This window comes from Aureobasidium pullulans, assembly GCF_000721785.1.
Source record: "Aureobasidium pullulans EXF-150 unplaced genomic scaffold scaffold_3, whole genome shotgun sequence".
Classification (NCBI taxonomy): domain Eukaryota; kingdom Fungi; phylum Ascomycota; class Dothideomycetes; order Dothideales; family Saccotheciaceae; genus Aureobasidium; species Aureobasidium pullulans.
Window position 1 is genome coordinate 1,120,792 of NW_021941023.1, and position 26,275 is coordinate 1,147,066.

The 26,275-nt window shown below is 51.2% G+C and overlaps 11 protein-coding genes across 11 annotated transcripts; 2 read left to right on the top strand and 9 right to left on the bottom strand.

The window, feature by feature from the left end:
- Nucleotides 1–2,737: 2,737 nt before the first annotated feature.
- Nucleotides 2,738–3,725, bottom strand: M438DRAFT_133018 (uncharacterized protein). The gene has a single exon (XM_029898840.1). It carries the CDS (start codon nt 3,420–3,422, stop codon nt 2,844–2,846), a length of 579 nt encoding a protein of 192 aa, XP_029764011.1. The 5' UTR covers nt 3,423–3,725; the 3' UTR covers nt 2,738–2,843.
- Nucleotides 3,726–3,893: 168 nt separating this feature from the next.
- On the bottom strand, nt 3,894–4,828 carry M438DRAFT_332301 (putative HAD superfamily hydrolase; the record flags this gene model as incomplete). Its single annotated transcript, XM_029903486.1, has 3 exons — nt 3,894–4,538; nt 4,600–4,759; nt 4,809–4,828. 3 exons carry the CDS (start codon nt 4,826–4,828, stop codon nt 3,894–3,896), a joined length of 825 nt encoding a protein of 274 aa, XP_029764012.1.
- Nucleotides 4,829–5,801: 973 nt separating this feature from the next.
- M438DRAFT_267568 (uncharacterized protein) lies at nt 5,802–6,377 on the bottom strand (the record flags this gene model as incomplete). The annotated part of the gene is made up of 3 exons (XM_029900192.1): nt 5,802–5,964; nt 6,012–6,248; nt 6,301–6,377. The coding sequence occupies 3 exons, from the start codon at nt 6,375–6,377 to the stop codon at nt 5,802–5,804; spliced, it is 477 nt and encodes a 158-aa protein (XP_029764013.1).
- A 290-nt stretch (nt 6,378–6,667) lies between these two features.
- On the bottom strand, nt 6,668–7,949 carry M438DRAFT_267641 (alpha-ketoglutarate-dependent sulfonate dioxygenase; the record flags this gene model as incomplete). Its single annotated transcript, XM_029900199.1, has 3 exons — nt 6,668–6,904; nt 6,963–7,435; nt 7,493–7,949. 3 exons carry the CDS (start codon nt 7,947–7,949, stop codon nt 6,668–6,670), a joined length of 1,167 nt encoding a protein of 388 aa, XP_029764014.1.
- A 1,609-nt stretch (nt 7,950–9,558) lies between these two features.
- On the bottom strand, nt 9,559–10,732 carry M438DRAFT_342956 (uncharacterized protein). The gene is made up of 2 exons (XM_029904876.1): nt 10,298–10,732; nt 9,559–10,235 (listed from the first exon to the last, which is right to left on the bottom strand). Exons 1-2 carry the CDS (start codon nt 10,475–10,477, stop codon nt 9,846–9,848), a joined length of 570 nt encoding a protein of 189 aa, XP_029764015.1. The 5' UTR covers nt 10,478–10,732; the 3' UTR covers nt 9,559–9,845.
- Nucleotides 10,733–10,889: 157 nt separating this feature from the next.
- M438DRAFT_312748 (26S proteasome regulatory complex, non-ATPase subcomplex, Rpn1 subunit) lies at nt 10,890–14,092 on the bottom strand. The gene is made up of 4 exons (XM_029902525.1): nt 13,808–14,092; nt 13,694–13,758; nt 11,150–13,633; nt 10,890–11,095 (listed from the first exon to the last, which is right to left on the bottom strand). Exons 1-4 carry the CDS (start codon nt 13,941–13,943, stop codon nt 11,066–11,068), a joined length of 2,715 nt encoding a protein of 904 aa, XP_029764016.1. The 5' UTR covers nt 13,944–14,092; the 3' UTR covers nt 10,890–11,065.
- Nucleotides 14,093–14,283: 191 nt separating this feature from the next.
- On the top strand, nt 14,284–15,702 carry M438DRAFT_332305 (RIO1-domain-containing protein; the record flags this gene model as incomplete). The annotated part of the gene is made up of 2 exons (XM_029903487.1): nt 14,284–14,346; nt 14,398–15,702. 2 exons carry the CDS (start codon nt 14,284–14,286, stop codon nt 15,700–15,702), a joined length of 1,368 nt encoding a protein of 455 aa, XP_029764017.1.
- A 374-nt stretch (nt 15,703–16,076) lies between these two features.
- Nucleotides 16,077–17,291, bottom strand: M438DRAFT_362673 (uncharacterized protein; the record flags this gene model as incomplete). The annotated part of the gene is made up of 2 exons (XM_029907598.1): nt 16,336–17,291; nt 16,077–16,283 (listed from the first exon to the last, which is right to left on the bottom strand). The coding sequence occupies exons 1-2, from the start codon at nt 17,077–17,079 to the stop codon at nt 16,077–16,079; spliced, it is 951 nt and encodes a 316-aa protein (XP_029764018.1). The 5' UTR covers nt 17,080–17,291.
- Nucleotides 17,292–18,030: 739 nt separating this feature from the next.
- On the top strand, nt 18,031–19,844 carry M438DRAFT_267197 (putative MFS transporter; the record flags this gene model as incomplete). Its single annotated transcript, XM_029900164.1, has 5 exons — nt 18,031–18,102; nt 18,156–18,298; nt 18,349–18,647; nt 18,698–19,053; nt 19,116–19,844. The coding sequence occupies 5 exons, from the start codon at nt 18,031–18,033 to the stop codon at nt 19,842–19,844; spliced, it is 1,599 nt and encodes a 532-aa protein (XP_029764019.1).
- A 134-nt stretch (nt 19,845–19,978) lies between these two features.
- On the bottom strand, nt 19,979–22,966 carry M438DRAFT_394869 (uncharacterized protein). Its single transcript, XM_029909178.1, has 2 exons — nt 22,174–22,966; nt 19,979–22,120 (listed from the first exon to the last, which is right to left on the bottom strand). Exons 1-2 carry the CDS (start codon nt 22,497–22,499, stop codon nt 20,419–20,421), a joined length of 2,028 nt encoding a protein of 675 aa, XP_029764020.1. The 5' UTR covers nt 22,500–22,966; the 3' UTR covers nt 19,979–20,418.
- Nucleotides 22,967–23,228: 262 nt separating this feature from the next.
- M438DRAFT_342962 (putative MFS alpha-glucoside transporter) lies at nt 23,229–24,934 on the bottom strand. Its single transcript, XM_029904877.1, has 3 exons — nt 24,602–24,934; nt 23,432–24,548; nt 23,229–23,363 (listed from the first exon to the last, which is right to left on the bottom strand). The coding sequence occupies exons 1-3, from the start codon at nt 24,898–24,900 to the stop codon at nt 23,349–23,351; spliced, it is 1,431 nt and encodes a 476-aa protein (XP_029764021.1). The 5' UTR covers nt 24,901–24,934; the 3' UTR covers nt 23,229–23,348.
- Between the last annotated feature and the right edge of the window lie 1,341 nt (nt 24,935–26,275).

Below are 26,275 nucleotides of genomic sequence, written 5' to 3' on the forward strand. Positions count from 1 at the left end.
TCAAGGCTGTACTGCTACCCTCATTCAATGAACAACCAGTAGCCCAGCGTCCAGTCCGCGGGCAGGAGCACAAAGACTAGCAGAGCTATAGGCTACGCAGACGAGAAGGAAGACCATATCTTTGTGGCGTTTGCGGCATTCGAACAACCACTCAGGAAGGTTCTTTCGAGCGTCTCTATTTGACTAACTAAGACCGTTCAACTGTGGCCTAGACTGGCTTGGTCTGGTTTGTTTTCGGATGCAGAGTTTTTTAACTACACAAGAAACAGCAAAGTCCCAAATCAGACAAGAAGCCAAGTTTTCTCGCATCACTCCCTGAAGAATAGTATTTTCGTTTTTTTTGTGGTGTTGATTGTGTTGTTGGCATTGTTGATGTTTGGGAAGTGTTGTTCGTAGATGGATGTTTTTCTTGGGTGGATAGGTTGGTGGTTGTTGACTGCTGATCGGGCTTGTTGGATTCATTGGCGTGATCTGGTTTTGATGGTTTGCTGCCCATTATTTTTGATGGTGAGTGTTTTTGGTTTGTTTGTCGAGATAGATAGATGGATATTGGTGGTGTGGTCCGTTTGAGGAGCTTTGGTCTGATGCGGGTAGAATGAATTTGGGAGTTTTTGGAATCACTGGCTTTGTGGTCTAATTATCTAAGATGTGATAGCCGGTCAGGGAGGTCTGAGATGATGTACTCTATGCACATGCTGAAGGATTGATGGTAAGAGTGATGGTGGATCCGGGCAGATCTCGGAAGGATGCCATGTTGCTATTGTTAGCTGTTACGGCCGACGAGTGACGTCGAAGCCCATGGTGAGAGGCTGAGTTCGTTGGACAGTGGCGGTGTAAGAAATGACCATCATCTTTAAAGCCGCTTAAGGCTGATTGTCATACTTGTAAGAGATCTCGATGACTGTCTTGTGAGCGAGTACATCCGCCTGGCTGCTGGGATATGTCATTCTCATAGCTGTCAAAACGAGGTCTCGAATGAGCTGCTGGAGAGCAAAACACGTCTAACATCTGAGCGATTGCCCATAGAGAATACCTTGCGAGGCAGAGAGATCAAATCTTATGTTTGAAGCCGTGGCATGACTGAAAAGAGCAGGTCAGCTGACTGCTCCCCATGGACTTGATGCGATGGCTGTCCCAGAAGCGTTCGTGAATTTCCATGAAAGCGCGCTCCAGCGACAGAGGAACAATTAATCGCGGTACATGCATGAACGTCAGAGGTGGCAGGAGCGACTCGCAGTGTTGTCGCCTCAACGCGTGCGACGCGAAAAGCGCAAGCCAGAATTCTGCCAGTCAAAAAGTGCAAAAAGAAAGTCACATCCTCATAACTCCTCCCAAACACCCCACCAACAACATCAATGTAGTCCGGACTCGCCATCCCATGGGCTCGGTCGCTCTGCCCGATTGCTCGGCTGAAGCGGTATCCAAGCAGTCTCAAGGCCACGCGCAGCAATCATGAGTTACCTACACGAGTGGGTGGCCACCACGGGATTCGAACCGGGCACCGATGGTTGGGTTGTTGCCAACAGCAGGGGTGGGCGGAAAGATTGGGGACATTTCTTCCGTTGAGCCATTACAGCTGAAATCGTGCTCGCGGGGAAACAATATGTAGTGCGCGTGGCCACAACACCGCAGACTTGAGATTTACGCACCGCAACCTTTGCACGACACTGCATTAGTTGCACATTGCTGTCACTTTTTGCTCTGAGTTATTGGCTATATGCACCATGACGATCATCAACGCGACGGTAGCAGTAGACGCTTTTCGTGTCGTGTTGTGCCGACGAACGCTGTACGCCTCGTGGTTGATGGTTCATGGTTCGAACCAATGCCTACGCGAGGGTAGCAACAACAACATCAGAAAAAGCGGACCTGAAATTTTTGAGAACGGTCACAACATAGCGCCTGATGCTAAGCGGTATGCGCTCTAGCTGCACCAAGCATCTCCAAGTCCACCAGTGGTTGCAGTCTCTCATTGTCGCCGAAAGCCATCACCATCAAATACGTGAGAACTTGCTCTGGAGCAGACAGAGGCCAGTAGATTGACACCCATTCGAGACTACATTCTTTTCAAACTGAGGTACTTCAGACTCAGTTACCACTCAGATCTGACTTTGGTCCGGTACTGTATCCGAGTAGTATCTTGCCTGAAAGCGTTTGGTAGGCCTGCGACCCTGGTCATCCCCAACCAACGTCCCATCCACTCTTCTGATCATGTCCTTGAGTCTCTTACTTGATTTGGATCTAGACTCGATCATTCTCCCCAGACCAGGCCATGGGCGGCACCTGGAAAACTGACCAAGCCATGAATGACCACCATACAGCTCCTGATGCTGCAAAACTATGCTCGCATCCTTGCACTGCTCACTCAATTCCCGGATTTTGACCAATTTGCACTCTTTAGCAAGCTTGGTTTTCTCACTCAGCGCGGCGATTTGATCACAGTGTCGTAAGAAGGGCTGCGGGTCTGGATCGTTCGGATCATAGAGTTTGATGCATGCTTGTTGCAGTCGGGTCTCCAGTCTCTTAGAACCGATGTCGTCGTGGAAGGCTTGTCGAAGTGTTGCATGTGTGTTTGGCCATGGACATCGCCTGATGGAATATTCGTACGACTCTTGCCTGCCCTCATGCATTCCTTCGTCGAGCCGCTCAGGAGTTGTGAGCTGGTTGAGAGGAATATGCACAGGACTTCCCTTTGCTCGAAAGCAAGCACACAAAAGTGCATCGAGACTACGGTGTATAGCTGCTTAGCTGGTCATGATCAGAACCAACAGCTCCAGGACGTACGCTCTCCATCCAAGGCTGTAGACGGGCTTTGAAGATTTTGGTCGTCGCACTGGCTGCTGTTACATCCAGTCCCATAGCATTTCTTCTTGCCCCTCACGTACCAGTAAACTCGTCATGTGTGGGAGCAGGCGGCAATACTTGAGCCAGTGAATGTGTTCGTGGTCGTCCCAGAGCCAATTGATGGTCGCAGCTCCCAAATGACCATCTGCACGGTTTGTAAGGTCTGCTGCCTCCAGACACGCAGTGGCTATGTATCGGCTCAAAGTTCCACAACGAAGATGAGCATGAAATGCTCCTACAGGATCTGTGTGTACATGAGGTAGAATGTCCGTTCCCAGATCCGATGAGGAAGAGCTTGTATACACCGAGCGGCTAGCGATGCGATGGAAACCTGCAGACAAAGCGGGCAGTCCGTGACTATCGCAAGGCTTGCGGAGGATGTTGTTCATGGGACAGAACAACGTTCTCACAGATCGAGATGTCCGAAGAGCTTGAACAATGCCGTTAAGTTTACTCATATTGGTTGATTGCTTGCTTGCTTGAGACTGCGAGACAGTCGACCAGAAGGAGAGGCGGTGAGTTGGTTCTTGTAATGGTTTCCGCAAGTGGGTCTTGAAGACCAAGACTTGTGTAACCATCCACCTATGCAATGTCGATCAGCAGCTGCTGTGCCGCAGAATGAACAGAAACGATGACTGAGGACGGTCAACAGGATGAGAGAGTATTGAGTAAAAAGACGGAAATTCAGCTAAACATTGTAGAGTAAACAGAGCTTGCATGTGGTCTGTCTTTGTCGAGAAGGACGGGTAACCTCGTCCGCCATCAGTTCATGCGTCTCGGGCAGGAATGCAATCCACTTTTGCCATGAGTAGGGTTGGACATGCTTCAGTAGACATTTCGAATCAGCGCGGGGCATGTTAAGCGTCGAGACCTGGTCCTGATCAAGTGTGCAGTAAAGTCCCGTGGACTTGGCGGGCAGAGAGATATAGTGAGGTTAAAGTTGTCTACTGACATTTATTAGCATTGTAGCGATGGATGAACCTCGCGAATTCAGCGATGTCACGCAGTATCTACAGCAAAGGCTTCGATCGAGCCCATCTCTTCATCTGCTATGCCTCCATACCGTAGCTCTTGTAAGGGAAGTCTTCTAGCGTCATGTGCAGCCTAGCCCAGCCATCTTCAACCTTTCCAGGCACCTCGCTGCCACCACTGCTGACACCATACTGCTTCATGATGCTCGTACCAGCCAAAACATCCTCTTCTCTTCCTTTGTACTCGTTCAATAATCCAGGATGCGGGCACCAGACCACTTGCATTCCAGCTCTTCTTCCAGACTCGACTCCGGGCACACTGTCCTCGAAGACCAGACATTCGGCGGGTGTGATCTCCTTCTCTTTTCCTTCCTTGCGGATACGTGCGTTGATAGTCTCCAGGGCGAGGAGGTAGATGTCTGGTGCCGGTTTGCCCTTTCCGGCAGGGATACGAGGGTCATCGCCGAGTACACGGTGTTGTTGCTCAAAGACTGCGAAGACATCTTCAAGGTGTGCAGTTTTGAGGCCAAAGTTGTTCTTGTTGGAGGAGGTGGCGAGAGCAATGTGTACGTTTGGGTTGGAGTCCAGGCGTTTTAGCAGGTCGCGGACACCGGGGAGTGGTTGTGTGGAGGGAAAGTACTTTTGTTGCAGGGCGGAGGTCTGCTGGAGGAAGTCGTCGCGTGTGATGGGTAGCTGAGCCCATTCATGGAAGATGCGACCAGCCTGTGAGGGCGTGTTAGCTTCCCTGCTGTTGTGTCCCCTCAACATGGTGCGGTGGACATACCTCTGGTCCAGGGCGTCCTTGCAATTGAGCCTTGATGTTCCATGGCAGATCGGGCTTTCCGTACTTTCGTAGAGTCTCGTTGGTACAGACGGTGTATAGATCCTCAGAGTCGATCAAAAGACCATCCATGTCGAAGAGACATGCTCGGATCGGGGGCAGTCTTAGCTGGTGTTAGCTTTGGCAAACATGTCCACTCTCAAGACACATACTGGCTGCTTGTCGTTGACATTGTGCTGTATCTCAATGTGCGAATGTGGGAGGAAGTCGATGATGAAATGCTAAGTACAGACGACTTGTCGCGTGAATCAAATGAATGCTCTTCGCTCTTCACATGCATCATTCATTTGTTCCTGACGCTGCCCCGCCGCTTCGGTCCGACATGCCGAGGCCTCTTGCATCTTCTCCATCCCTCCACACCTGGCCTCCTTCCTCTTCGAACCTATCGAAGAAGGAGCCACCATGTTTCTACCGCCCAACCTAGCTTTCGGAAAATGCTTCTGACCGTACCGAGCAGATTCTTACCGATGTATCACTCGTGAGAAGTTGCGGTTGACAGGAGGTGGTCGCTCCAAACTTCCGCCAACCTTGACACCCCCACCTGTGGCACTACCATACCCGCCATATCCCTGACTGCTTGTTGCATTGCGATTCATCTCACTGAGCGGCTGGCGATTCGGTGTGGCTTGCCGTTGGCTAGATGTCGGACCTCTTGCACCAAAGCCAGCCATGCCACCACCACTCATCGAAGGAGAGCCAATGTTTTGCGAAAGCTCTACAGAAGCCCCAAGTCAGTTTGACATCTCTTTGCCAGTATTCGAGAACGTACGGGAAGATTGTGGATCACCACGCGAGCCTTGACTTGCCCAGCTTTGGTTCTTGTTACCACCATAGCTGCCCACTCTGCCATGGCTGTACACCGGAGGCAAGTCCTGGCCACCTCCTCTTCCGGACATTGAGACTGGTCTCTGTGGTGTCCTGTCTCGAAGCACCTCAGAGAAGCCTGGGCCTTGGATCGACTGTATAACGTGATCTGCGTCGTCTGCAGCAGCGTACTGCATCTGCTGGGCGTCCTGGTTGCCCTTGGCTCGTTGGTATAGCTTCGTCAGTCGCTGATGGGCCTTGCTCTTTTCGCTGAATGCGCTGATCAACTCTTGATTTTTCTGCTCGAGTGTCTTCTTCTCCTGGTGCATTCCTGCACAACATCAGTGATTGCAGCTTGTTTTGAGACCATTGGCAAACCCACGTTCCAGCTTGTCTCTCAGACCGCTGATCTCCGAGTTTGCGTCTTTGATGACGTTGTCCATCTGAGAGTTGAGGTTCGCATATCTGTCCGCTAGATTCTTGGCCATGTAATCGTGATACATGCTGCTCCTGTCAGGCCGTGCGGACATGATGGATTTCATGATACTCACATCTCCTGCGTCACCTGGTACTGGTAGAACGATATACCACGACTACAGCACTCCATGATGATGGTCGGGCTGAGACCGCTAAGGACACTCGTTTTGTAGTCTTCAGTCGGGTTGAGTTGCGTGACCACAGCGTCGTCTGGATTCGCGAGTTGGGCATCGCAGGCAGGACACATGCGAATGCCATTAGCCGAACTTGAAAGACCGAGGGCATCCGAGCACGGCACACAGAAGATGTGACTGCGAGTAGTCGATTAGTTGTTGATCTCCAATCAGGCAGCGCACAACGTACCTGCAAGTTGTAACAACAGCTCTGTCTGCCAAACGCTGGCGACATTTGAGCGAGTTGCAGCGCAGCGACAAGTCCATTGTCCAATGAGGAGTCGAGGAAGTCAAGTATGTTGGATGCAAAGCCTGATTCTTTCGTCTCGAAAGAGGATTCGTCACGTCAACAACACAGTCGCCACATAAGGAAAGCACGACCACCCCTCCTTCGCCCAATGCACATGGCAGTCACTCATGACAGGCAAAAACTCAACAAGGACGAGACACACTCGAGAGAGATTTTCGAACGTGTCAAAAACAAAAAAGGGTCCGCATCATCATGGCATTGCTATTGGCATTGCCATCTACGTCGCAAGGCTAGATCTAATTCTCCATCAGTACCCACCAGACAGATTCTCCACCGTCTCATCCTCAGCATCAAGACCGAGCGCCTGTCTTCTCGTTGGTGCGTCCGCCTCGAAGTAGGGCTCCTCGGCCAGTGCAGTTACTCTGGTTCCGTGTCGGGGATGACCACCTTCGTAATCCCATGAAGCGTTGTGGATTGTAATGCGGTTGTCCCACAGCGCGCTGGTCCTCGGGGTCCACTTGAAGCGGAGCTGGATGTCGACGTTCTGGAATACAATGTTAGCAGTGTTGTACGAGTATGCAAATCATCCAGTCAGAGCTCACCCTTTCGTAAACATCGAACAGGTAGTTCAAGATGACATCGCTCTCAGCCTTGTCAAGGCCGACGATCTTCGTCGTGAAAGCTCTGTTCACGAACAGCGACTTCCAGCCAGTAGCGGGGTGAACGCGAACGATTGGATGGACACGTTCGATATGCTTGGGACCAGCATTGGGATTGTTGCGGTCCAAGTAGCTATGTGCTGACTTGAAGTAGGCCTTCTTGCCATCAATGATCTTGCGGAAGCCTGGGCTGAGCTTCTCGTAAGCAGCATAGCCTGAAGCCCACAAAGTGTCTCCACCCACAGGGGGGACGACGTCGTTGTGGAGATGTGTAATGCCCGCTGGCTGACGTTCATGGACGAGATCGGTATGCCAGCGAGAAGCACCGCCGGGGTTTCTGAAGTTGGCTGCTTTCTCGGTCGCTTGTAGAGCAGGCCAGATCACAGTAACGCCCTCAACACCAGGCACCTGAGGTACTTGAGGCTACACAATTCAATTCAGTATGCATCACGCGGCATTGGGTAAAGAAGCACTCACGTGGACCTCGATCTTTCCGTAATGCTCGCCAAGCTCTTTCTGTTGCTGAGGAGAAAGATCCTGATCACGGAAAAAGACAATGCTTCTCTCTGCGATCAAGAGCGCCAATTCATCTCTCTGCTGAGAAGTCAAGTCCTTCAACTGCAGACCGTGGATTTCGGTACCGATGTGAGCCGTGAGATCTTCGACTTTGCTTGCAGCTTCGAAGAGAGCTTTCTTGGTAGGGTCGACCTTCTTTGCTCTGGCTCCTGCATCATCGTGCTTCCATGGCTCGTTTCTGATGTTGTAGGCATCCTGAAGATAGAGTGGACGAGCTGGACGGTAAGGGTAGCCATTCGAGAGGTCGACATTGGCCCTCTCAAGACGAGCTCGCGTCTCTTTGGGAAGACCCAGACTATCTTTTTGTGGTTGAACCACATCTTTGATCGAAGGGTCGATAGCACTAGGAGCCATGATGGTAGGTTTGAGAAATCTTGTTTGTAAACTTTGAAGGTTGCAGGTTAGCTTGACAGCATTTTTCCAAGTACACAACCCTTTATACTGTCCACTTATCTCTCTACAGACTCCGCGGATTATAAATCTATTGACGAGAGCATTGCAACCAAATGCAGATCATCAAGCTATTGCTAAGCATGGCCTGACAGAAGGTACCACTACCCCTCACCAGAGCCCCTCGTTCAGTATCCATAGCGGATCACGATATCCTGAAGGATCACTATATGCGTACGAACCATAGGTCAGTGTTTAGATCTCCATCTGTCGTGATGGATTTTGATGAGGGTGGTTGCATATGTCTTGGCAAAACAGCTCTGTCGTGAGAGAAGGCTTCGATGGCGACATCTGATCTTCCACTAAACATGACCTCAACCTTCAACACATGTGAATGCAAGTAATCGAGATGAGTTTATTGGAGCAATATGGCGAGTTTCAATGGAGTGCTCTCTATTGGTCACTCACATCTGCATAGCGTCAATGATACCTTCACGCTGACCAAATCTAGGAGAGTCAGGACTGCTTGAATGTCCCTAGCGACTCATTTCGAACACTGAGATATAGACTACTATCTGGATATCTCGACGTCCGCGAACTTCCAAATATCAAAGTGATGTTCAAGCTAATAGGCCAACCGGATGTTTTGACTAAATATACCCAGTTGTGTATGTACGGACTACCACATGTAAAACCACGTTACAGAGCAACGATAAGGACAATTACACACGCTATGCTTCAGACTAGCACGTATGTTCGGTCCTTTGTCACGCAATTCGGGACCCCTCTCAAGGAGAATCGAACACCCCTCTTCAATGTTCCACTCAACAGCATCGCTGCGCTATGGTCACCGCGACCATGAATTACATAGCGTGTGTCGTGCAAGCATGGTTACCTCTGCTCATGTGGCAGCAAGTGGACGTCCCTAGGTATCAGAAGGGTTTCATCACTGTAACCTGTTTGTCTGTATGTATAATCATCACAGCTTCCGGGACGAGATTCTTGCATAAGAGGGAGATTGAGAACAATCATGCAGAGGAATTAGAAGTCAGATGGAGAGAGAAGGGTATGAGACTGGGATTGAGACACCTCCGCAACAGACGGTGGATGTACATGGGGGAGGCAAGGCATATGTTTGAGCGTTCGAGGTATATGGGCAAGAAGGAAGGACCTTTTGTACTGCGCTTCCTGCAATGAGAAGGGTTAGTCAGTGGATGAGGTATACAATACAATCCTCTACATCGTTTTCCCTCTATTGGTAGTACTTCTGCATCGTTGCAAGTGGTGAGATCTCTCCTAAGAGATGATAGGAGTGGAGCGATGTTCACGATAACCTCATAGTTGCTCTTCCTTGAACCTAAGGAGACTAGGTTCGCAGGTCGTCTCAGCTCCCCTTCACACACATTAAGCTTATCCATTGAAATGCAAAATGCAAAACGCAAGATACATTTGGATATGGTCAACTGATGCAAGGAGATCTGATCACTCCACACCCTCTCACTCTCACTGGACACCTTTCGTGAATTGAAACCACATCATGCATTTTGACAAGGACAAAGAGTCTAGACACGGCTGCGAGAGTAAGCACCCATACTGTGTTGAAAATGTGATTACAAGAATGGTTATGTACAGAAGATTTGAATGCCCTTTACGCCCGCTTACTATGCAAGAAGAATGGGGTTTGTGCAAGAGAAAGAAGCGTGTCCGAGTCCAAGTGCAAAGGGAAGAATGAGAGACCGAATTGGGGGCGAGTGTCCTGGCAATACTGAACAACTTTACCGGCGAGCGTACGTCCAGAACCATGAGAAGAGGCTTCTTCACCAGACGACCGACCAGGAAGTAACAACCGTCCCTCAGGCCTCAAACATACTCTCTTTCCGCTCCCAACAGCTTCTCCTTCTCCGCATCCTCATTACTCTGGATAACCTCATCAATATGTTCCAAAATCTGCTCTTTTCTCCTAATGGCCTCCTTCTCATCCTCAAATCTGTCTTCTTTACTTCTGGTCTCCACTCTCTTTGCTGACTTCTTTGCCCAGATCTCGTCGTTCTGGCGGCGCACAAGCCTTTCTTTTTGTTCCTTTGTGAGCCAGGGGTTGTCACCGTAGCTGAGGACGTAGGGGTTTTGGCCAGAGTAGCCGGTCACGAGCGCGCGGGCGACATCCGGGTTATCGAGGAGAGAGTCCCATAGGGATTTTATGAGTTCGGATTGGTGGAGTTCAAAGTCGCGGAGGCCTTGGACACCGTCGGTCTGTGTTGTCTCGGTCAGTACGACGCTCTAGCAAAGAGCAGTGAAGGGGGAAGAAAGCTTACAGTCCACCAGACTAGTCGCAGAGTACCAGGGAACAGTTTCTTGGGCACATCACCAGTCCAGGCGATCTTCAAGTGGTCGCGGAAGGCGTATACCCACGATGCGATGTAGCCGTTTTGTTGCTCGGGATGTGAGTCGAAGAAGATGATGGGGCTGCCGAATCTGACATTGGGTGTCGCCATTGTGATGGGTTTGTTTGTGCTTTCTTGTGGTCTTCACTCGAGGAAATCCAGGCTCTTGCTTTTTTCAAAGTGATATACGCTGTAGTTGTCGCTGTGTATGGTATGCGATATGGTGGTGTCGGTATAAATAACTCGGTCTCTAGTGATGCGATGTGCGTTATGGATGGAGTGCGAGATCGATAGAGATGAGTGCGCGCGTAGTGCCCGTCAGAGTGATGTGTAGTGCAAGTTTATGAGAGCCTTCCAGAAAAGAAGATGGAAAGAGTCAAAAGGAAATGATTTGTTTGGACCGGAATCCCATCGAAGGCGGAGATTGCGGAGAATGGAACCGGACCCTCCTTGGCGTTGAACTGGCCGAGATGCCGTTGACTTTGACAGCTGCAAAATCGCGCATCACCAAGAAACAAAGTGTTGAATCGTGAAAGGGTGCATTCATTGAGAAATATGCTACCGCCGTCTTCGTCTTCTCTATATTACATTTCCTACCAGCGCCTATTCGCCGTGTCTGATGTTCATAAGTATGTCAATGACCGAAAGCTTCATGTGAACTTTTCGCTTCGACACCCGCTTATCATTTCATGCAACCATTTATGCTTGTGCTCCTTCCCACTCGGGGTTCTAGAGAATGAGTTAGTGCGTGGTCCTTACAGATGGAGATGAATGCGAACGTACCTTTTTCAGAATAACCAATCCCTCCATGACATTCGTAACGGGGATGTACTCCTCGTCTTCGAGCTCGGCTCTTTCGCCGTAGCTCAACAGCACGGGTGTGCTCTGTGTTTGCCAACCGGTGATGGTCTTGGGGCGACCAGCTTGGCCGACAACATCCACTGCTTGACCAACACGGACGTTGACAATCAGAGGCTTGAGGTCTTCATCCAGAGTGATCAGGAATCTGGGGTTGATGGCGGTAACGAGGAAGTAAAGGAGGTAGTGCGAGTCGCCGAGGATGAATGACTTGGCGTCGATGAGTGAGACGAGGGTTGTGAGAAGACCAGCAGCTGAGACTCTGGAGAGGACGCTGCGGTCGGTGTGGAAGGGTGAGAGCGAAAGCGTACCCTTGCCCATGTGCAGCATACCTTGGGCGATGCGGACCATGAAGAGGGCGTTGGGGTCGCGGTGGTAGTATGAAGCAAGCTGGCGCAGGAGTTGGGCCAGACGAGCGTTGTTGGTACCGGCACCGAGCAGACCCATAGCGAAGATTGCGTTAACAGCAACATCATGGTCGTTGTCGTGAGTGTATCTTGAGAGGGTATCGTAGACCTTCATCTGAGGGTTCGAAGGAGAGATCAGACCCATGGCAAGAGGAACAGCCTTGCGAATGTTGGCCTCGCCGTAGTGCATCAAGTGACCAAACTGGCGGAGGACCATCTCTTGGCCAACTTCCTCACCCATGGCGACAAGCGAGAGACCAAGAACAGCATAGGTCTGAACAAGCTCATCACCCTTTCTGTCCTCATCACCTTCCTCGATGTGCTCGTTGCAGGTGTAGAGTAGCTCTTGAAGCTTCAAGACGGCACCGGTACCAGCCCAGGCGCAGATCTCTGCAAGAACAGAGGTAGGCTTGGACATGGGGTGATCAATGGCTTTGAGTGTCTCAAGAATGACATCGACCTCTTCTTGCTGACCGAAGTACAACAGGGCAAGACCGAGAGCCATGAAGCGGGTCCACTTGTCCTTGAGCTGCTTGTTGCGGTCGTCATCGAGGAAAGTCTGGATGATTGCCTCGCTGACATCTGATTGAGCAGAGCCGACAAAGACCAATCCAAGAGAAAGAGCAGCCATAGCAGACAACTGCATGTCGAGAGAAGTGTCGGTGACGAAGGGAAGAAGCAGTTCAAGGAGATCCTCGCGGTTTGAGCCAGCGTAAGCCAGACCAAGACCCATCAGAGAAGCGACTCTGACAGACTTTGACTTTGAGCTGTCCAGGTTGTCACCGAGCAGAGCAAAGGCAGGGTCAGCCTCAAGACGCACGCCAGAGTTGACGATACCAGTAGCCAGAGCAGCGCCAGCCTTGATCGAGTCCTCCTGAACATATGTGTATGTGTCAATCTTGTCAACACCGTTCTCGACATCCCAGAGCATAAGAGAACCAAGAGAGGCGGCGGTGGAAAGCATGCCGTCATCCTTTGTCTTCCATACCCAACTTGACTTGATACCACCCTCAACGAGCATCATCTTGTCGGTTCCGAAACCAGCGTTGACAAAGGCGTTGACAAATGCACTGGCAAGGTTGTGTCTCGCCGAGTCGGTGTTGGTCAATCCAGCGGTCCTGCTTGATTCGAGATGTGACTTGTAGATGTCCTCGGGAACCTTGGGGTCCAAGATGTTAAGCTCCTTGGCCAAGGCCTTGAAGTGGTCGGGCATCTTGGTGTTGTTCAAGCAATCTTGCAGCTCAGGGTCCTCCTCCTTCTCATCATCGTCAAGCTCAAGGGGAATCTTTTGGCGGGCGAGTACAAATGCGAGCTGTCTACGCATGTTCTTGTCCTTGGTTGAGTTGAAGTCGCTCTTGATCAGGTCGAAGTCATTGAGACGAATGGCGAGGGTGAGAGCGTGGGGTAGCTGGTTGTGTTTTCTGTAGATATCGTGTGCGGTGTGGAGGAAGCGATCGTTGTCGGGGTAGGTGAGAAGCGGTACCATGCTGACCATGTACAGGCAGACTCTGGCGTAGGTGTTCTCGTCGACGTGGTCGGCAATGGATTCGATCATTTCTAATTCGCTCAGGATGTCGACAGCATCGGCCTCTGCATTGTGCTTAAGGAAGAAGGGGACGAGTGCGAGACACAGGGTAACGAGTTCGTCGGCGTCACGCTCCTCGTTCAAGCGCTTCTGATAATCGGATCCTATCTCGAGAGCCAGGTGGCGCATGTATTCGTGACCCCATGAGCCGAGATCACCTGATGGTGCTAGCAAGCGGTACTTGAGTGTGTCGGTGCGGTCTTCGTCAGCGTAGGTCATGCCCAGCACGGACAAAGTGTCAGCCAGCGAGTTCTTGTCATCGCCTGCAGGCCATGATTCGTATGTTTGCTCGAGCTTCTCGTAGTGGGGGCGAAGGAATTTGAGAGGCTTGGGGACGGCGGTCATGGAAGAAGTTGCTGTCTTGATGGATGTCTTGATGGCTTCGAGGGCGGGCTTGTACAACGACTTGTCTGACTCCTGTGGATGTATTAGTATGCATTCACATGGCAAAGAAAGACTTGAATGGGATAGACGAACTTGTAATCTCTCGGCGAGCATATCCAGCTCGTCCTTGAGCTTCTGGTCTTCCTCACTCAACTCATCTGGACAGGGTCAGAATGGAAACACTTCCTAGCATGACTTTATGCATACCAGCAGGGAGATCGACAGGCTTCTTGCCATCCTTGGTCGTCTTCTCTTGAGGTTCCTTTGCGCCGGGGACTTCGGTGGTCTGCTTCTCAGCAGGAGCCTTGCCCTTGTCGGCGACAGGCTTGTCGTCCTGGGCCATGGTAGTGTTTGGGCGGTTGTCGGCGGAGATAGATCGTGGGCGGGGGAGAAGTTGCGGCGCGGATGTAGACTCTGACGACCGGGGAAGTAGGTCCAGAGAGGTTGATGATGGAGATGGTGGTAGATGTCGTGTGAGGGTTGGTGATTGTGATGGCGGCGATGCGGCGAGCAGCTCTCGAGCTAGAATGACGCCGATAGGTTGCGAAACAGCGACCCTTGGCACCGCCTCACCGCCTTCGGACTTGACATGGCAGAAGTCGCATCCCCGCCGCGATTTTCTTGAATTTATCAAAGGCCATCATTGTCTGTCGCATCAATCAGTAAATACACAAAACGACAAGATGAAGTTGGATTCGAGACAATTGCGTTACCTCACGTCCGAGGACTGGCGAGTCTTGACGGCGGTATGTATTATGCGTGTCTATAATCGAAATCAGGACTGACAAAGCATCAAGGTTGAAATGGGCAGCAAGAACCACGAACTCGTGCCCACCGTCCTGATTGCCCAAATCGCCGGTCTCAGAGGAGGAAGCGGCGTCCACAAGAGTATCGCAACTCTCGCCAAGTCCGGTCTCGTCGCAAAGATCAAGAACGCCAAATACGACGGTTACCGCCTGACCTACGGAGGCCTCGACTACCTCTCTCTCAACACCCTCCGCAAATCAGACACTGTCTTCAGTCTTGGAAACCAAATCGGTGTTGGCAAAGAATCAGATATCTACGTCGTCGCAGACCCCACCGGCAAACAACTCGTCCTCAAGCTCCACAGACTCGGTCGTATTTCTTTCCGTACCGTAAAAGCCAACCGCGATTACCTGCGCAACCGCACAACTGGATCATGGATGTACCTCAGTCGCCTAGCAGCCATGAAGGAATACGCCTTTATGCAAGTCCTCAAGCGCGAAGGCTTCCCCGTCCCTGAACCCATCGCCCAAACCAGACACACTCTCGTCATGGAATTGATCGACTCCTTCCCTCTCCGCTCCATCGACAACGTCTCCGACCCTTTAAAGCTCTACGGCGAACTCATGGAACTGATCGTGCGTCTTGCCAAAGTCGGCTTGATCCACGGTGATTTCAACGAGTTCAATTTGCTCATCAAGGAGGACCCTGTTACCAAGAAGTCTACACCCATCCTTATCGATTTCCCTCAGATGCTTTCTACAACACACGAGAATGCGCAGTGGTACTTTGACCGCGATGTCAACTGCATAAAGCTTTTCTTCTCCCGTCGCTTCAACTTCACATCAGATGAGCCTGGACCATTCTTCGCAGACGCAATCAAGGACACGGATCAGAGCAAGCGTTTGGATATTGAGGTGGAAGCTACTGGTTTCAGCAGGAAGATGGCAAAGGACCTGGACAGATTCGTCGAGGCTGTAGGCTTCACGAATGAAGCCGAAGAAGAGGCTACCGGCGCACAAGAAGCAGTCGATGGTCAAGAAGATGAGGAAGACGACGAGGACTACTCGGAAGATGACGAAGAAGCAACCACCTCTCAAACCGCCCAAGAAGACCAAACCGAACAAGAGCTCGCCGAACAAACACACACAGACACCCTCGAAGACCCTCAAGTCGACGATCCCAAACTAGCAGAAGAGCTGGGAAGCCTAGGACTACAAGACCCTGCCCCTCCGCTCACGGCGCAAAATCTGGCCAAACATCTCGAGCCTTTGAATTTGCAAGATCAGCAAGAGGAATACAACGCCACTGTAGAGCAGCAAAAGAAAAAGAAGAAGGCTGCTGGTTGGTCCATCTAAGGCAGACTTTTCGTTGAAGATGTAGAAACGCTTTTGATACCCCCAATTTTACTTGTCTTCTATTCTCTAAACCGTACTCTACGAGATCGTATGCGAACCGGCTATACCCTTCATCCTCTTCCTCGCTCTGTGCCAAGTTTGTAGCTGCAACAATGCACAATAGTTTTCCAACCAGATTCGTGTCCAGTGAGAGCGTGTCAAAAAGCTCATCTCCCTGGAAGACCTATGACGAAACAAAAGCATCGTGCATCTCTACAGCTTCATACTCTGGCTGGCTTGAGTGCCTTTGGAACAAGCCTATCCACTTCCAGATCATGCTCATTCAAACGTGTTCTACGTGGACTTGTGCCATGGTGTAACTGGTCTCACATCGATCAATCGTGCGGTTCGGAGTCGTCGTTACTACTGCGTCTGAGTCTGAAGATGCTACCTCTGTTGGCCGGATCGATCACAGTCTCGGTATTGCTGCGTGTGTTGGTCGCATTGGCCACAGGTACGCTGTTGGGGTGCTCGGTGTTCTCGCGTCCATCGGGCAGTTCGGACAGTTGACAGTAGATGCTCGAGTCCTGTTGAATTCCGAGCTATGGCTCTTCCGTTAGCGCTGTACGACGATTCTAGACAGACATTGCATACCTGTTCAACAGTATCATCGTCTCCAATGACACGTCCAGCAAAGGTAAATTCAAGCCTGGCGAGTTCCTCGAAACCCAGGTCCGCAGCCTGAATGAACTTCAGCTTCATCTCATACAACGGCTCATTAGGCTCGAGAACGAGATAGATCCATTTCGAAAAGGAGGAGCCGACATTGACGACAATGGTCTTAGGGTTGGTGTTCTGCTCGCTGAAGATGGCATCTACTGGTGAAGTCTTGTTATCGTCTTCCAGGGCAGGCATTTCGTCGTCGATCTCCTTAGCATCTTCCAAGGCTTTTCTGATCTCTTCGAGTTGCAACGCAGTCACGCCTGGAGCCTGAGCTGTGGGGTCGCCGAAGAAGGGGTCCTCTTCAAGCGGGATGTCTTCATCTTCAGACGACTCCATGTCGCTGTCATTGAAGTCGTAGTCTTCATCATCGGGGCTGACTTCATCTTGATCGACATTGAGTTGATCGGCGGTCTCGACGTGCTCAGGGGCGACAAGGAGGCGCTCCGTCTCATCTGGTGGTGGAAGGGGTACGTCTTGCGGGCAAAGAGACGAGACCTTGGAATCCTGCTCGGCCTGCTGGGGAACAGGGGCGGATTTGACTGTCCTAGGTTGTATCGAGATGTTGGGGAAGGCCTTGCTGAAACACTTTGCAAAAGGGTCGTTCTTGGTGGAAACCTTTTGGTCATCGTCGCTGGTGCCGGCGCCGCTAGGAGGGTTGTTCTCGTTGCAGGCCATGATGCGCTCAGGGGTTCGTAAGATTCAACGCTGTAGAGATGGTTGAATTGGTGAACTGAGGAGTTGATAGAAAACACAAGGCTTGTTTTGATATCGATGTGATGACAGAAGGGCGGCGGCGTAGGCAAACAGAAGCTCAAACAAGCAAACGAGAAAGCACCTAGACACGCAATCTGCGACGCTCTTGCACAGTAAACAACAAAACAATGCGGCGTGTACTCACTCTCCTTTACTTATCACGGGCTGTCTCACTACCTGTGAACACCTGCCTAGTCTACGAGTTGCATCATATTGCACGAATAATGCTTGCCAGACGACATCGCCGATGAGAGCGGTCACTGTGAAGCTAACTTCCAAACTCTCAATGGCAGTCAATGAGACTAGGACAACTTCTTGCATTGCGACAGCTAGCATCGATGCTTATCATCTGAAGAGATGAGTACAGAGATGAACCCTGGGGCTTCCTGGCAGACGTTGAGCAACCCCGAGAATTGTGCAGAGCTCGGGACCCTAGTTGACGAATCTCGCCATCATTCTTCCTATGTCATATACATGGACGGCACAGCCAGGCAGCCAGGAGTTTGAAGAAAGAGAGGTCGTTGACAGAGAAGAAACAGCCGCCAGGACCCAGCCGGCTAAGTAGATCGGCCTTGTCCCGATCGGGAAATCATGATGGCGATTGCGGAGAAAATGGTCGTGTAAAAACAACATTTTCTCGGACTTGCCGAAATCACGACGATGACTCCTTGACTCCAGGCGCCCTTTTGTTGAGTGCAGGCAGGCATCAGCATAAGTCGGTACTCTGTAAATTCTCGTTTCCTTCGTGTGTGTTTTTCACTATTGTCTTTGTATACCTCGGCAGCCATGTCCGATCCAATTGCATTCTCTCGCGATGAGTTGGTAGGAGAAACGCCCTTGTCCCCCACACCTGAAAACAACAAGACTCAAGAGATGGATGTTGTTTCGCCAGCAGATGTGCCTAGAAGTAAACTCCAGATCGCTGCCATCTTGTTAGCTTTGAACGTAGGTCTTTGCATATATCCAACTTGACGACTGTCTTACTAACTCTCGTGAAGCTTGCTCTTTTTGTCGCAGCCTTGGATCAAACAATCGTATCAACAGCATTGCCGACCATAACTTCAGACTTACGTTCAGCAAGTGGATACACATGGGTAGGTTCAGCATATCTACTGGCCAATGCTGCGGCCGCACCAATCTGGTACGTTCTTGCTAATATTTGTCTGTCGTATCATTCCTGACCATTATCAGGGCTAAACTGTCAGACATCTGGGGCAGAAAGCCAATTCTCTTGGTATCGGTAGCATGGTTTTTTGTGAGCTCGATCATATGTGCCACTGCGCCTAGTATGGGTGTCTTGATCGCCGGGCGAGCCCTTCAAGGTATCGCCGGCGGTGCTTTGATCCAGGTCACGATCATCACCATCTCAGATCTCTTCTCTATGAGATTGCGTACATTGTTCATTGGACTCATGGAGTTCATGTGGGCTCTTGCTGGCGGTATTGGTCCCATTCTTGGTGGGGTCTTTGCCGAGTCTGTTTCTTGGAGGTGTAAGTCGATACTCATGTTGAGAGTTGAGAATATTACTGATCAGTACCAGGGTGCTTCTGGATCAACCTCCCCATCTCAGGAACAACCTTCTTCCTTCTCTTATTCTTCCTCGATGTCCACAACCCAAGAACAAAGGTCGTGGAAGGCCTCAAGGCAATCGACTTCTTAGGCAGCTTGTGCGTTCTCGGACTAACCCTCATGCTGCTCCTCGGCCTCGACTTCGGTGGCGTCATCTTCCCTTGGTCATCTCCAAAAGTCATCTGTCTCATCGTTTTCGGTGTCGTGATGGGCGGTCTTTTCATCATGACCGAGAAGAAATATGCCCGTTACCCTCTCATGCCTTTGGGTGTGTTCAGTAACCCGTCCAATGTTGCCTGCCTTGTCGTCACTTTCGCTCACGGCTTCGTAAGTCTCCCCTCTTGGCCTGTCTCGGCTCTCCTTCGCAGCAATCCGTTGACATCTCGCAGATCTTCATCGCAGCCGAATACTACCTCCCATTGTACTTCCAATCTGTCAAGCAAGCCTCGCCCATCCACTCAGGAATCTACATCCTCCCCCTCACCCTCTGCGAAGCCTTCATGGGCATCATGTCAGGCGTCATAATCCACAGGACCGGCCGCTATCAAGAGCTCATCTGGGTCGGCATGGCCCTCTGCACCCTAGGAATGGGCCTCTACATCTACATCGACGCCTCCACCCCTCTATCCACCATCCTCGGCCTCGAAGTCGTAGAAGGGCTAGGCGCAGGAATGCTCTTCGAACCCCCACTCATCGCCATGCAAGCACTAGCAGCTCAAGACGATGTAGCAACCGCAACAGCCACTCTAGGCTTCATCCGCAACCTCGCAACATCAATGTCTATCGTCATCGCCGGCGTGGTCATCCAGAACTCCATGGCTTCCCGCAGTGCCAGTCTCCGTGCTGCCGGCTTATCCCCTGACTTACTCTCTGAATTCACCGGAGGTGATGCAGCGGCCAATGTGGAAATGATCAAGGATATTGCGGATGTGGGGCAGAGAAATGCCGTCAAGCAGGCTTTTGCGTTTAGTCTGCAGAGGACGTGGATTTTGATGACGGCGATGAGTGCGTTTGGGTTGGTGGCGAGTTTCTTCATCGTTAGGAGTCATTTGAGTAAGGAGCATACGGAGACGAAGACGGGGATCAAGGAGAAGAAGGAGGAGGGTGGTGGTTCGTAGGTCATTTAGGTCAATTGTAATACAAAAGTACGGGCACGAAATATCACCAACCGAGACGCCTCTCACGAACAGCCGTCAAAAGGCACAGTGCTTTTAGTGTCAGTGTAGTCGTCCAATGAAAGCAGCTTACGTGTGTGAGTAACAGCAGTTCCCTTACGGATTCAGGTTGGTTTTAGTATCATCATTCCGAGCTTATTGACAGGCGTCTGTGGGTTATCTAATTATGCTAAGGTACAGAAAAGAAAGCATTCATCCAGAAACTCCATTGACCCTGTAGTAGCCTTTCCTCCCACGCTGAACAAAACAAAAGAAGAAAGCAAGAGAAGCATTCATGTGAACTCTGGTCTTTGTGCTGGTGAATCTTTGCCAAAGTGAAAAAAAGGACAAAGAAGGGAAACAGACCGCGTTCGGCCTGGTATCGCAGAAAAGAAACAAGAAACACGCCCAAAATATTATTACAATCGTAGGTCTGATCCTGAGGACCATGTCCTGTGGGTGTCTGGCTGGCTGAGTGCTGAGTTGAGCAACAAGAGGTGACGTTGGTCGAGAAGATGGTCGTAGGCGAAGATTGGCCTTAGACTCTGACCTCAGCGACGACGGGGCTGCTCTGATGACCGTTGACAAGAAATTGCAAGAATTCGTCGTAAAGGACTTGGCCGCCTTCGTCGGAATCGATAGCGTACTCATTGTCGTGAATGGTAAAGGCGATCTCGGTAGGGACTTGGCCTTGGAGCGCATGCTTGAAGCGGTTATTAATGGTCGCATGGAGGTTGGCGGCATCGAAGCAATCGCCGAGCTTGATCATCTTGAGGAAAGAACGACCGTTGACAGCCAAGTTGAACTTGACAAAAGTCTTTGCGAAGTGTGTTGTAATGAGTTCTGCCGAAACAGGCATGTCGGCAGGCGGAATCATTGCCTTGTTGATGATGATTGGGCCAGTGGTTGTGACTGGGGAGTCAGCCGGCCGGGGTTGGGGGCTGGCAGCATCGAGAACAGCGTTGACTGGCGATGCGGCATACTGTTGGGCAGCTTGGCGTGGAGATGCATCCACGGAAGGGATGTGGTATGTACGTTGGTGGACGGAAAGAGGTGTGAGGTTCTGTTGAGCATCGTTGGGTGCGCTTGGGGTGGCAGTCGATGTGTTTCTTGATCTGCGCTTCGACGACTCGGAAGTGGGGGCGGTCCAGTTGGTTCTTCTCTTGAGCTTTCGTTTTTCGGTGTTGCTGTTGCTGCTATGGCTGTCATCGCCATTGACGTCGACATCGGCGGACATGGAGACGTCTTGTTGAGGCAAAGGCGAGTCTGAAACACCGGCCGAGGGTCTTGAAGGCAGATCCATCACACTTTGGCTTCCGCGCGCAGAGAGCTCAGGGGTACTGTCACTATCTCCATTGGCCATCATAGGGCGGAGTGGGACCTTCGACCTTCTTGCCATTCGCTTCTTGTTATCGAGCTTTTGCCAAGGAATGAATTGATTCCCGATGACAGACGGCAAGGAGCCTTCTGTAGCCACATCGCGCGGATGTTCAAGCGACTGTGGTACGGACTTTTCCATCCCGCTCATCTGTGCTCTCAATGGTGTGCCTTGAGGGAGCGAGTATTGCATGCCTGAAGAGAGTGTGACGCCTTCGCTGGGAGTATCGGGCTGATGGTGGGCCACGTTCTCCAAGTCGGGGCAGCTGCCATCGCTTGAGTGCAGACTCAGGGTGGCTCCTCCACGTACAGATGTGTCCTCATCGCTGTCTGATACTTCTTGCAGACGTGGTTGCTCATGTGATTGTGGTTGGGGTAGGTTGACGGGCACAAAACCATGCGTGAGGCCAGATGCTGCCGAAACGAGGAGTTCAGGTGCATTTTCAAAACGCTGTGGGGTGGCGACACGGACAGTGTCGTTGTTGGTCGTGGCCCAGGTAGGAATGTGCTGAGCGTAGTCATGCTCTGCAGCTGTGGCAGTCTGTTTGGAGCGCTTGATGGCGTCAAGCGGCGAATCGGTCTGGGTGACTTTGCGCTTTCTCAGACTGAACTCATCACCTTTGACGATTGCTTGCAACCTTTCTCTGCTTTCGTCGGTCTCAAACTTGATGACGTGAATAAGAGAAGGTGTTCCGCCGGAGCTGTCAAAGTCTGTGAGATCCGAGTCGGAGAGTGCCGGTGATGCTGCAGTAGCGGCAGCAATTTCCTGTGCCTTTTGTTGCTTCTTGATTTCTGCGTGTCTTTGGTTACCACGGTAAATCTTGACTCTCATATTGAGAAGCTCTCTAAAAAGCGGCTCGATCCTACATCTTGTTAGTCGCTAACGACATCAAATGCGAAACAGTCGAGAACTTACTTGTCCATGTGACGATCGTGATAGAGGTCCTCGAGGTACTCGGGGATTTCTCCCGCAACGTACAGCCATTTGGTGGTCGCCTCACTGCGGATAAGCGTGTCGGGCCATACCTTTTTGGCGTGGGTCTTGAGAACGGCGATAATCTCATCGTCGAACTCGGCAGGGTATTCCTCCTCTCTCTTCAAATAGGGTTCGTACTTCTGGTAAAAATCCCTGATGTCCTTCTCGAGGTCTTTGATCTCATCAGTTTTCCACGGTTCACCTCCTCGAATGATAGCGCCTTTTAGGCCTAAGCGTTTCTGGATGTCACCGATGGTCGGCGCCATTTTGTGTGATTTGAACGCGTCGCAGAAAACGGCGCGCTGCGCTTTGGGCTTTGGATGACTGAAGGCGGAGTGTACGGTTGTCGTAAAAGAAGGGAGTGTAATAGGGATGAGTGATCGCGCGGAGAGGTGTAAGAAGGATGGATAGGTGGGGGAGTAACGCGCGCTGGTGAAAGCTCTTAGTGAAGAGCGTCAGGATCCTTAACGCGCAGAAGGCTAAAGATGCCTCTCTGTTTTAGTTAAAAGGCAAGGGTAATCGGAAAGGCGCGTTAAGTGAAGGTGATGACCTATCACACGAGAGAGAGCACAGGCCACGCTAGCGCTCACTTTGCGCTATCGACTTAAGTGAGAGAGTATTCGTTCTTTGCATCTGCGCAGAACGACGGAAATTCGAGGCAGCAATTTTTCCTTTTCCGATTGCAATGCTCTCGCTCTCTGAATGATAGAGTGCATGCACCTTCGTGAGAGAGAGCACAGCGATGAAATAATGGTCGCCTAATGGATGCGACGCGATGGCAAATGCTAAGCCAATCACCCCAGGCTCCGAGCAGGAACATGGTTTTTCCGAAGCTACGGGCGCATATGTCACCTTATCGTCTTCCGGTCCCAACAATAAAAAAAAGGAGGCGGTCAGCGGATGCACGCGGCTAGGAAGAACAGCACGCCTAAGACAGGCAGACCTTCTAATGCGACACCAAGTGCGTGTTGGAAAAAATTATTAAAGAATGGGTATCTCTTGCCATCAAGGCTATCTGGTATCTACAGTAGAAGACTATGTACAAAATCGTGACCGGGCATAACGAACAATGAAACTCGTGAAACATCATGAAAAGCAATCAAGCAAAAAACGCGTCAAAACACGCCGACCTGAGATGCATATTAGCAACTCCGTTCGCGAATCAAACATCAACTTTCTCGTTGTGGTGAACCTCAACCTTCTCTACACTGTCGGCGAAAACGTCGACTTGTGTTTTTGCGAATTTTCTTGCGCTGATCCTCTTCTCAAAGAGCAGGTCAAGCTCGGCGAAAGTGCGACCGCTGGGCTCAGGTACACGGAAGTAAGTGTAAATGATGCACAAGAAGCAACTGCCAGCCCAGAAGAATCCGGCGTAGTTGCCCCATGCCCAAGCGCTGGGGTTGAGCATGTAAGGAGTCAGAACACTGCATACAATGCCGACGATGTTGTAAAGGTTACGTCCGAGGACGATGGTCTTGATTTGAAGGCGGCGAGTGGAGATCTCGGAGACGAGGGAGTAGCAGACGGTACCGACGGACAACTGGTAACACAAGGCCCAGATCAACATCATGGAGCCGGTTGCGAGAGATGCAGAGTCCTTGTGAGCCTGGGGGACGAGTCCGAGGAAGCCCATGATGAGAAGCATGGTGCAGAGACCGCAAAGACCGACCAAGTAGAGAGTGCGACGACCGATTCCAACGCTCATGAGGAACCAAGCGCCGAACACACCAGCCATGTTGATACCGTATTGTCCAATGGCGAAGTCCATGGCCTTGCCGGGGTCGAGTCCAGCCTGCTCGAGGAAATAGGTCGAGTAACCAGAGAATGAATTGCCGCTGAGGTTCTGAATTGCCCAAACCATGCAGACAATCTCAGTACGGCGGAGGTCAGTCCCCTTGAAACAATCAAGGTAGCTGGATCCAGTGGTAATCTTCTCCTCGAGCTTGGTGGTGTGAACCATCATGTCGATAGTCTCGTCGGCATCGAAATCAGTCTCGCGGTTGAGACTGGTCAAACGAAGGAGGGCCTTCTTTGCATCTTCAACTCTGCCCTTTCTGACCAACCACCAAGGGCTCTCGGGAGCGAAGGTAATTCCAATGATGAGAGGAACGGGCCACATCCATTGCAAGGCGTAAGGAATACGGTATGCCCATTGGTCGTTACGGTGCAGCAGGGACTTCACGACTCCGATACCAATAGCCTGGCCCATGCCCCAGCAGAAGTTGACGTATGTAGTGAGATATCCACGGAGAGCGACGGGGCAAACTTCGGAGGCGTAGGTTACAGTGAGAGTCTGGAAGATACCCCATGGGATACTAGAGTGGGGGTCAGTTGAGTTGGTTTCTGCATCAATGATGAATCAGCTTACCCGCAAAGGATCTCAGCGACCAAAAGAGTCTGGACATTTTGTGCAGTGAAGAAGACAGCAGTGACAGCTGCGATCATGACAAGGCAGGTCATGACAGTGTAGCGGTAGCCGAAGCGCTCAGAGACGAAACCGTTGATGAAGAGACCAATGATTTCTCCGACATTGGCACCGTTACTGAGGCCTGCTTGCCAGCGTGCGGGCACTTGGTATGTTCCATCGGCAAGCAAGACACCATATTTCTCGTTGAACTTGGGGTGGGCGTAGAAGGCTCCGAGGAGGCAGACGTCGTAACCTTCCATTGCGATACAGGTCGAGATAAGGACACTCCAGAAGACGGCCTTGGGATACAATCTGATACCCTGAAGCAGAGTCATGTTGTGCTCCTTCTCGGTGGCAAGTTTGGCGTTTGCGATGGTCGAGTTCATGGCTTTGGTATGAGCAAGCTCGTCCTTCTCAGGGAAGGTGAGCGGTTCGTTTCGAATCTCCGCCATGGTGAATTATCGGTGTGATGTTGTAGAGAAGAAAGAGAAGGTGTCCCCAGAAAAGAAGGGGCTTTTGAAGGTGAACTGTTGGGAGATTGCATCTCGCAGCTTGAACTTATACGCAGACACAGATGATCCGGTCGCGGGAAAAAGTTGAAGCCTCGGAGGACTTGACGGCGATCGACCGCGGGGTAATCTTGCGCGAGTGCCCTTTGAGTTTAGACACGCAAAGAGGGCTCTTAGCATATGCTTCTCATTGGCCAGTGATCTTCGGATCGGCCTTTGGTTGTTCCAGAAGGCACGTGCATCGCCGCACGGACAGGAGCTTAACGGTCTGTTTCCCCAGGAGTCTCGGATGCTAAGCACACACACAAGCACGACGAGTGTCTTGCTGCTCTGCTTGTGTTTTGCTTGACCAAGTATCGAGAGCTGCTAGGACTTTCCCACACAAAGCACCCTTGCGTGTGCTCAGCCACCTCAAGTTGGATCATTATCCTTGTGTAGTGTTGCTCTCCAGACATGTTCTACGGGTATGCCAGTGTTGTCCTCCAAGCACGTAATTGCCTCGAGAGCCAGCATCGCTCCGCGAGCTACGAAGCACATTGTCGGCGCTGCATCAAAGGCCGACAGTATTCTGTGCACTGAGATGCGAAAAGCAACCGGAACGTATCTGGAGTTGAGAGCCTATTGTGGCTGGTATGCTGGTAGGTATTGGACACGTCCTCAGATAATGATGCCCGCGTGACCAGTGGAATAGAGGTGCGGCAGATAGACAGACAGGCTGGAGGGCATACCGACGAACCGGACAACCCGGGGCCCCAGGTTAGCCTGCAAAGGAGGTGGGGGCGCAAGGGCCATCATATTGAGCCATGCAGGTCATCTGCAACGGCATGGTTGTGATTTGGGCTAGCTGTAGCGATCACGGAGTGGCCGACCTATAACAAGTCAGTAAAAGGGCCGACTTCAGCTAGGTGAGTGTAAAGGATTCACAAGACCGTGAGATTGACCGTTCATTGAGTTTTGTTGATGAGGAGAAAAGAGTTCTTGATGAAGGTCGCACGGTGATTGAAAAGGATTGTGGCTTGCGGCAAGATGTCCGTGTGGGGTTGCGCCTTCCTGGAAACCTGTCTCCGCTGTTTTCTTCAGTAAGCGGAATGCCGACAAGTCATGAGAATATTGAGAGACAGAACAG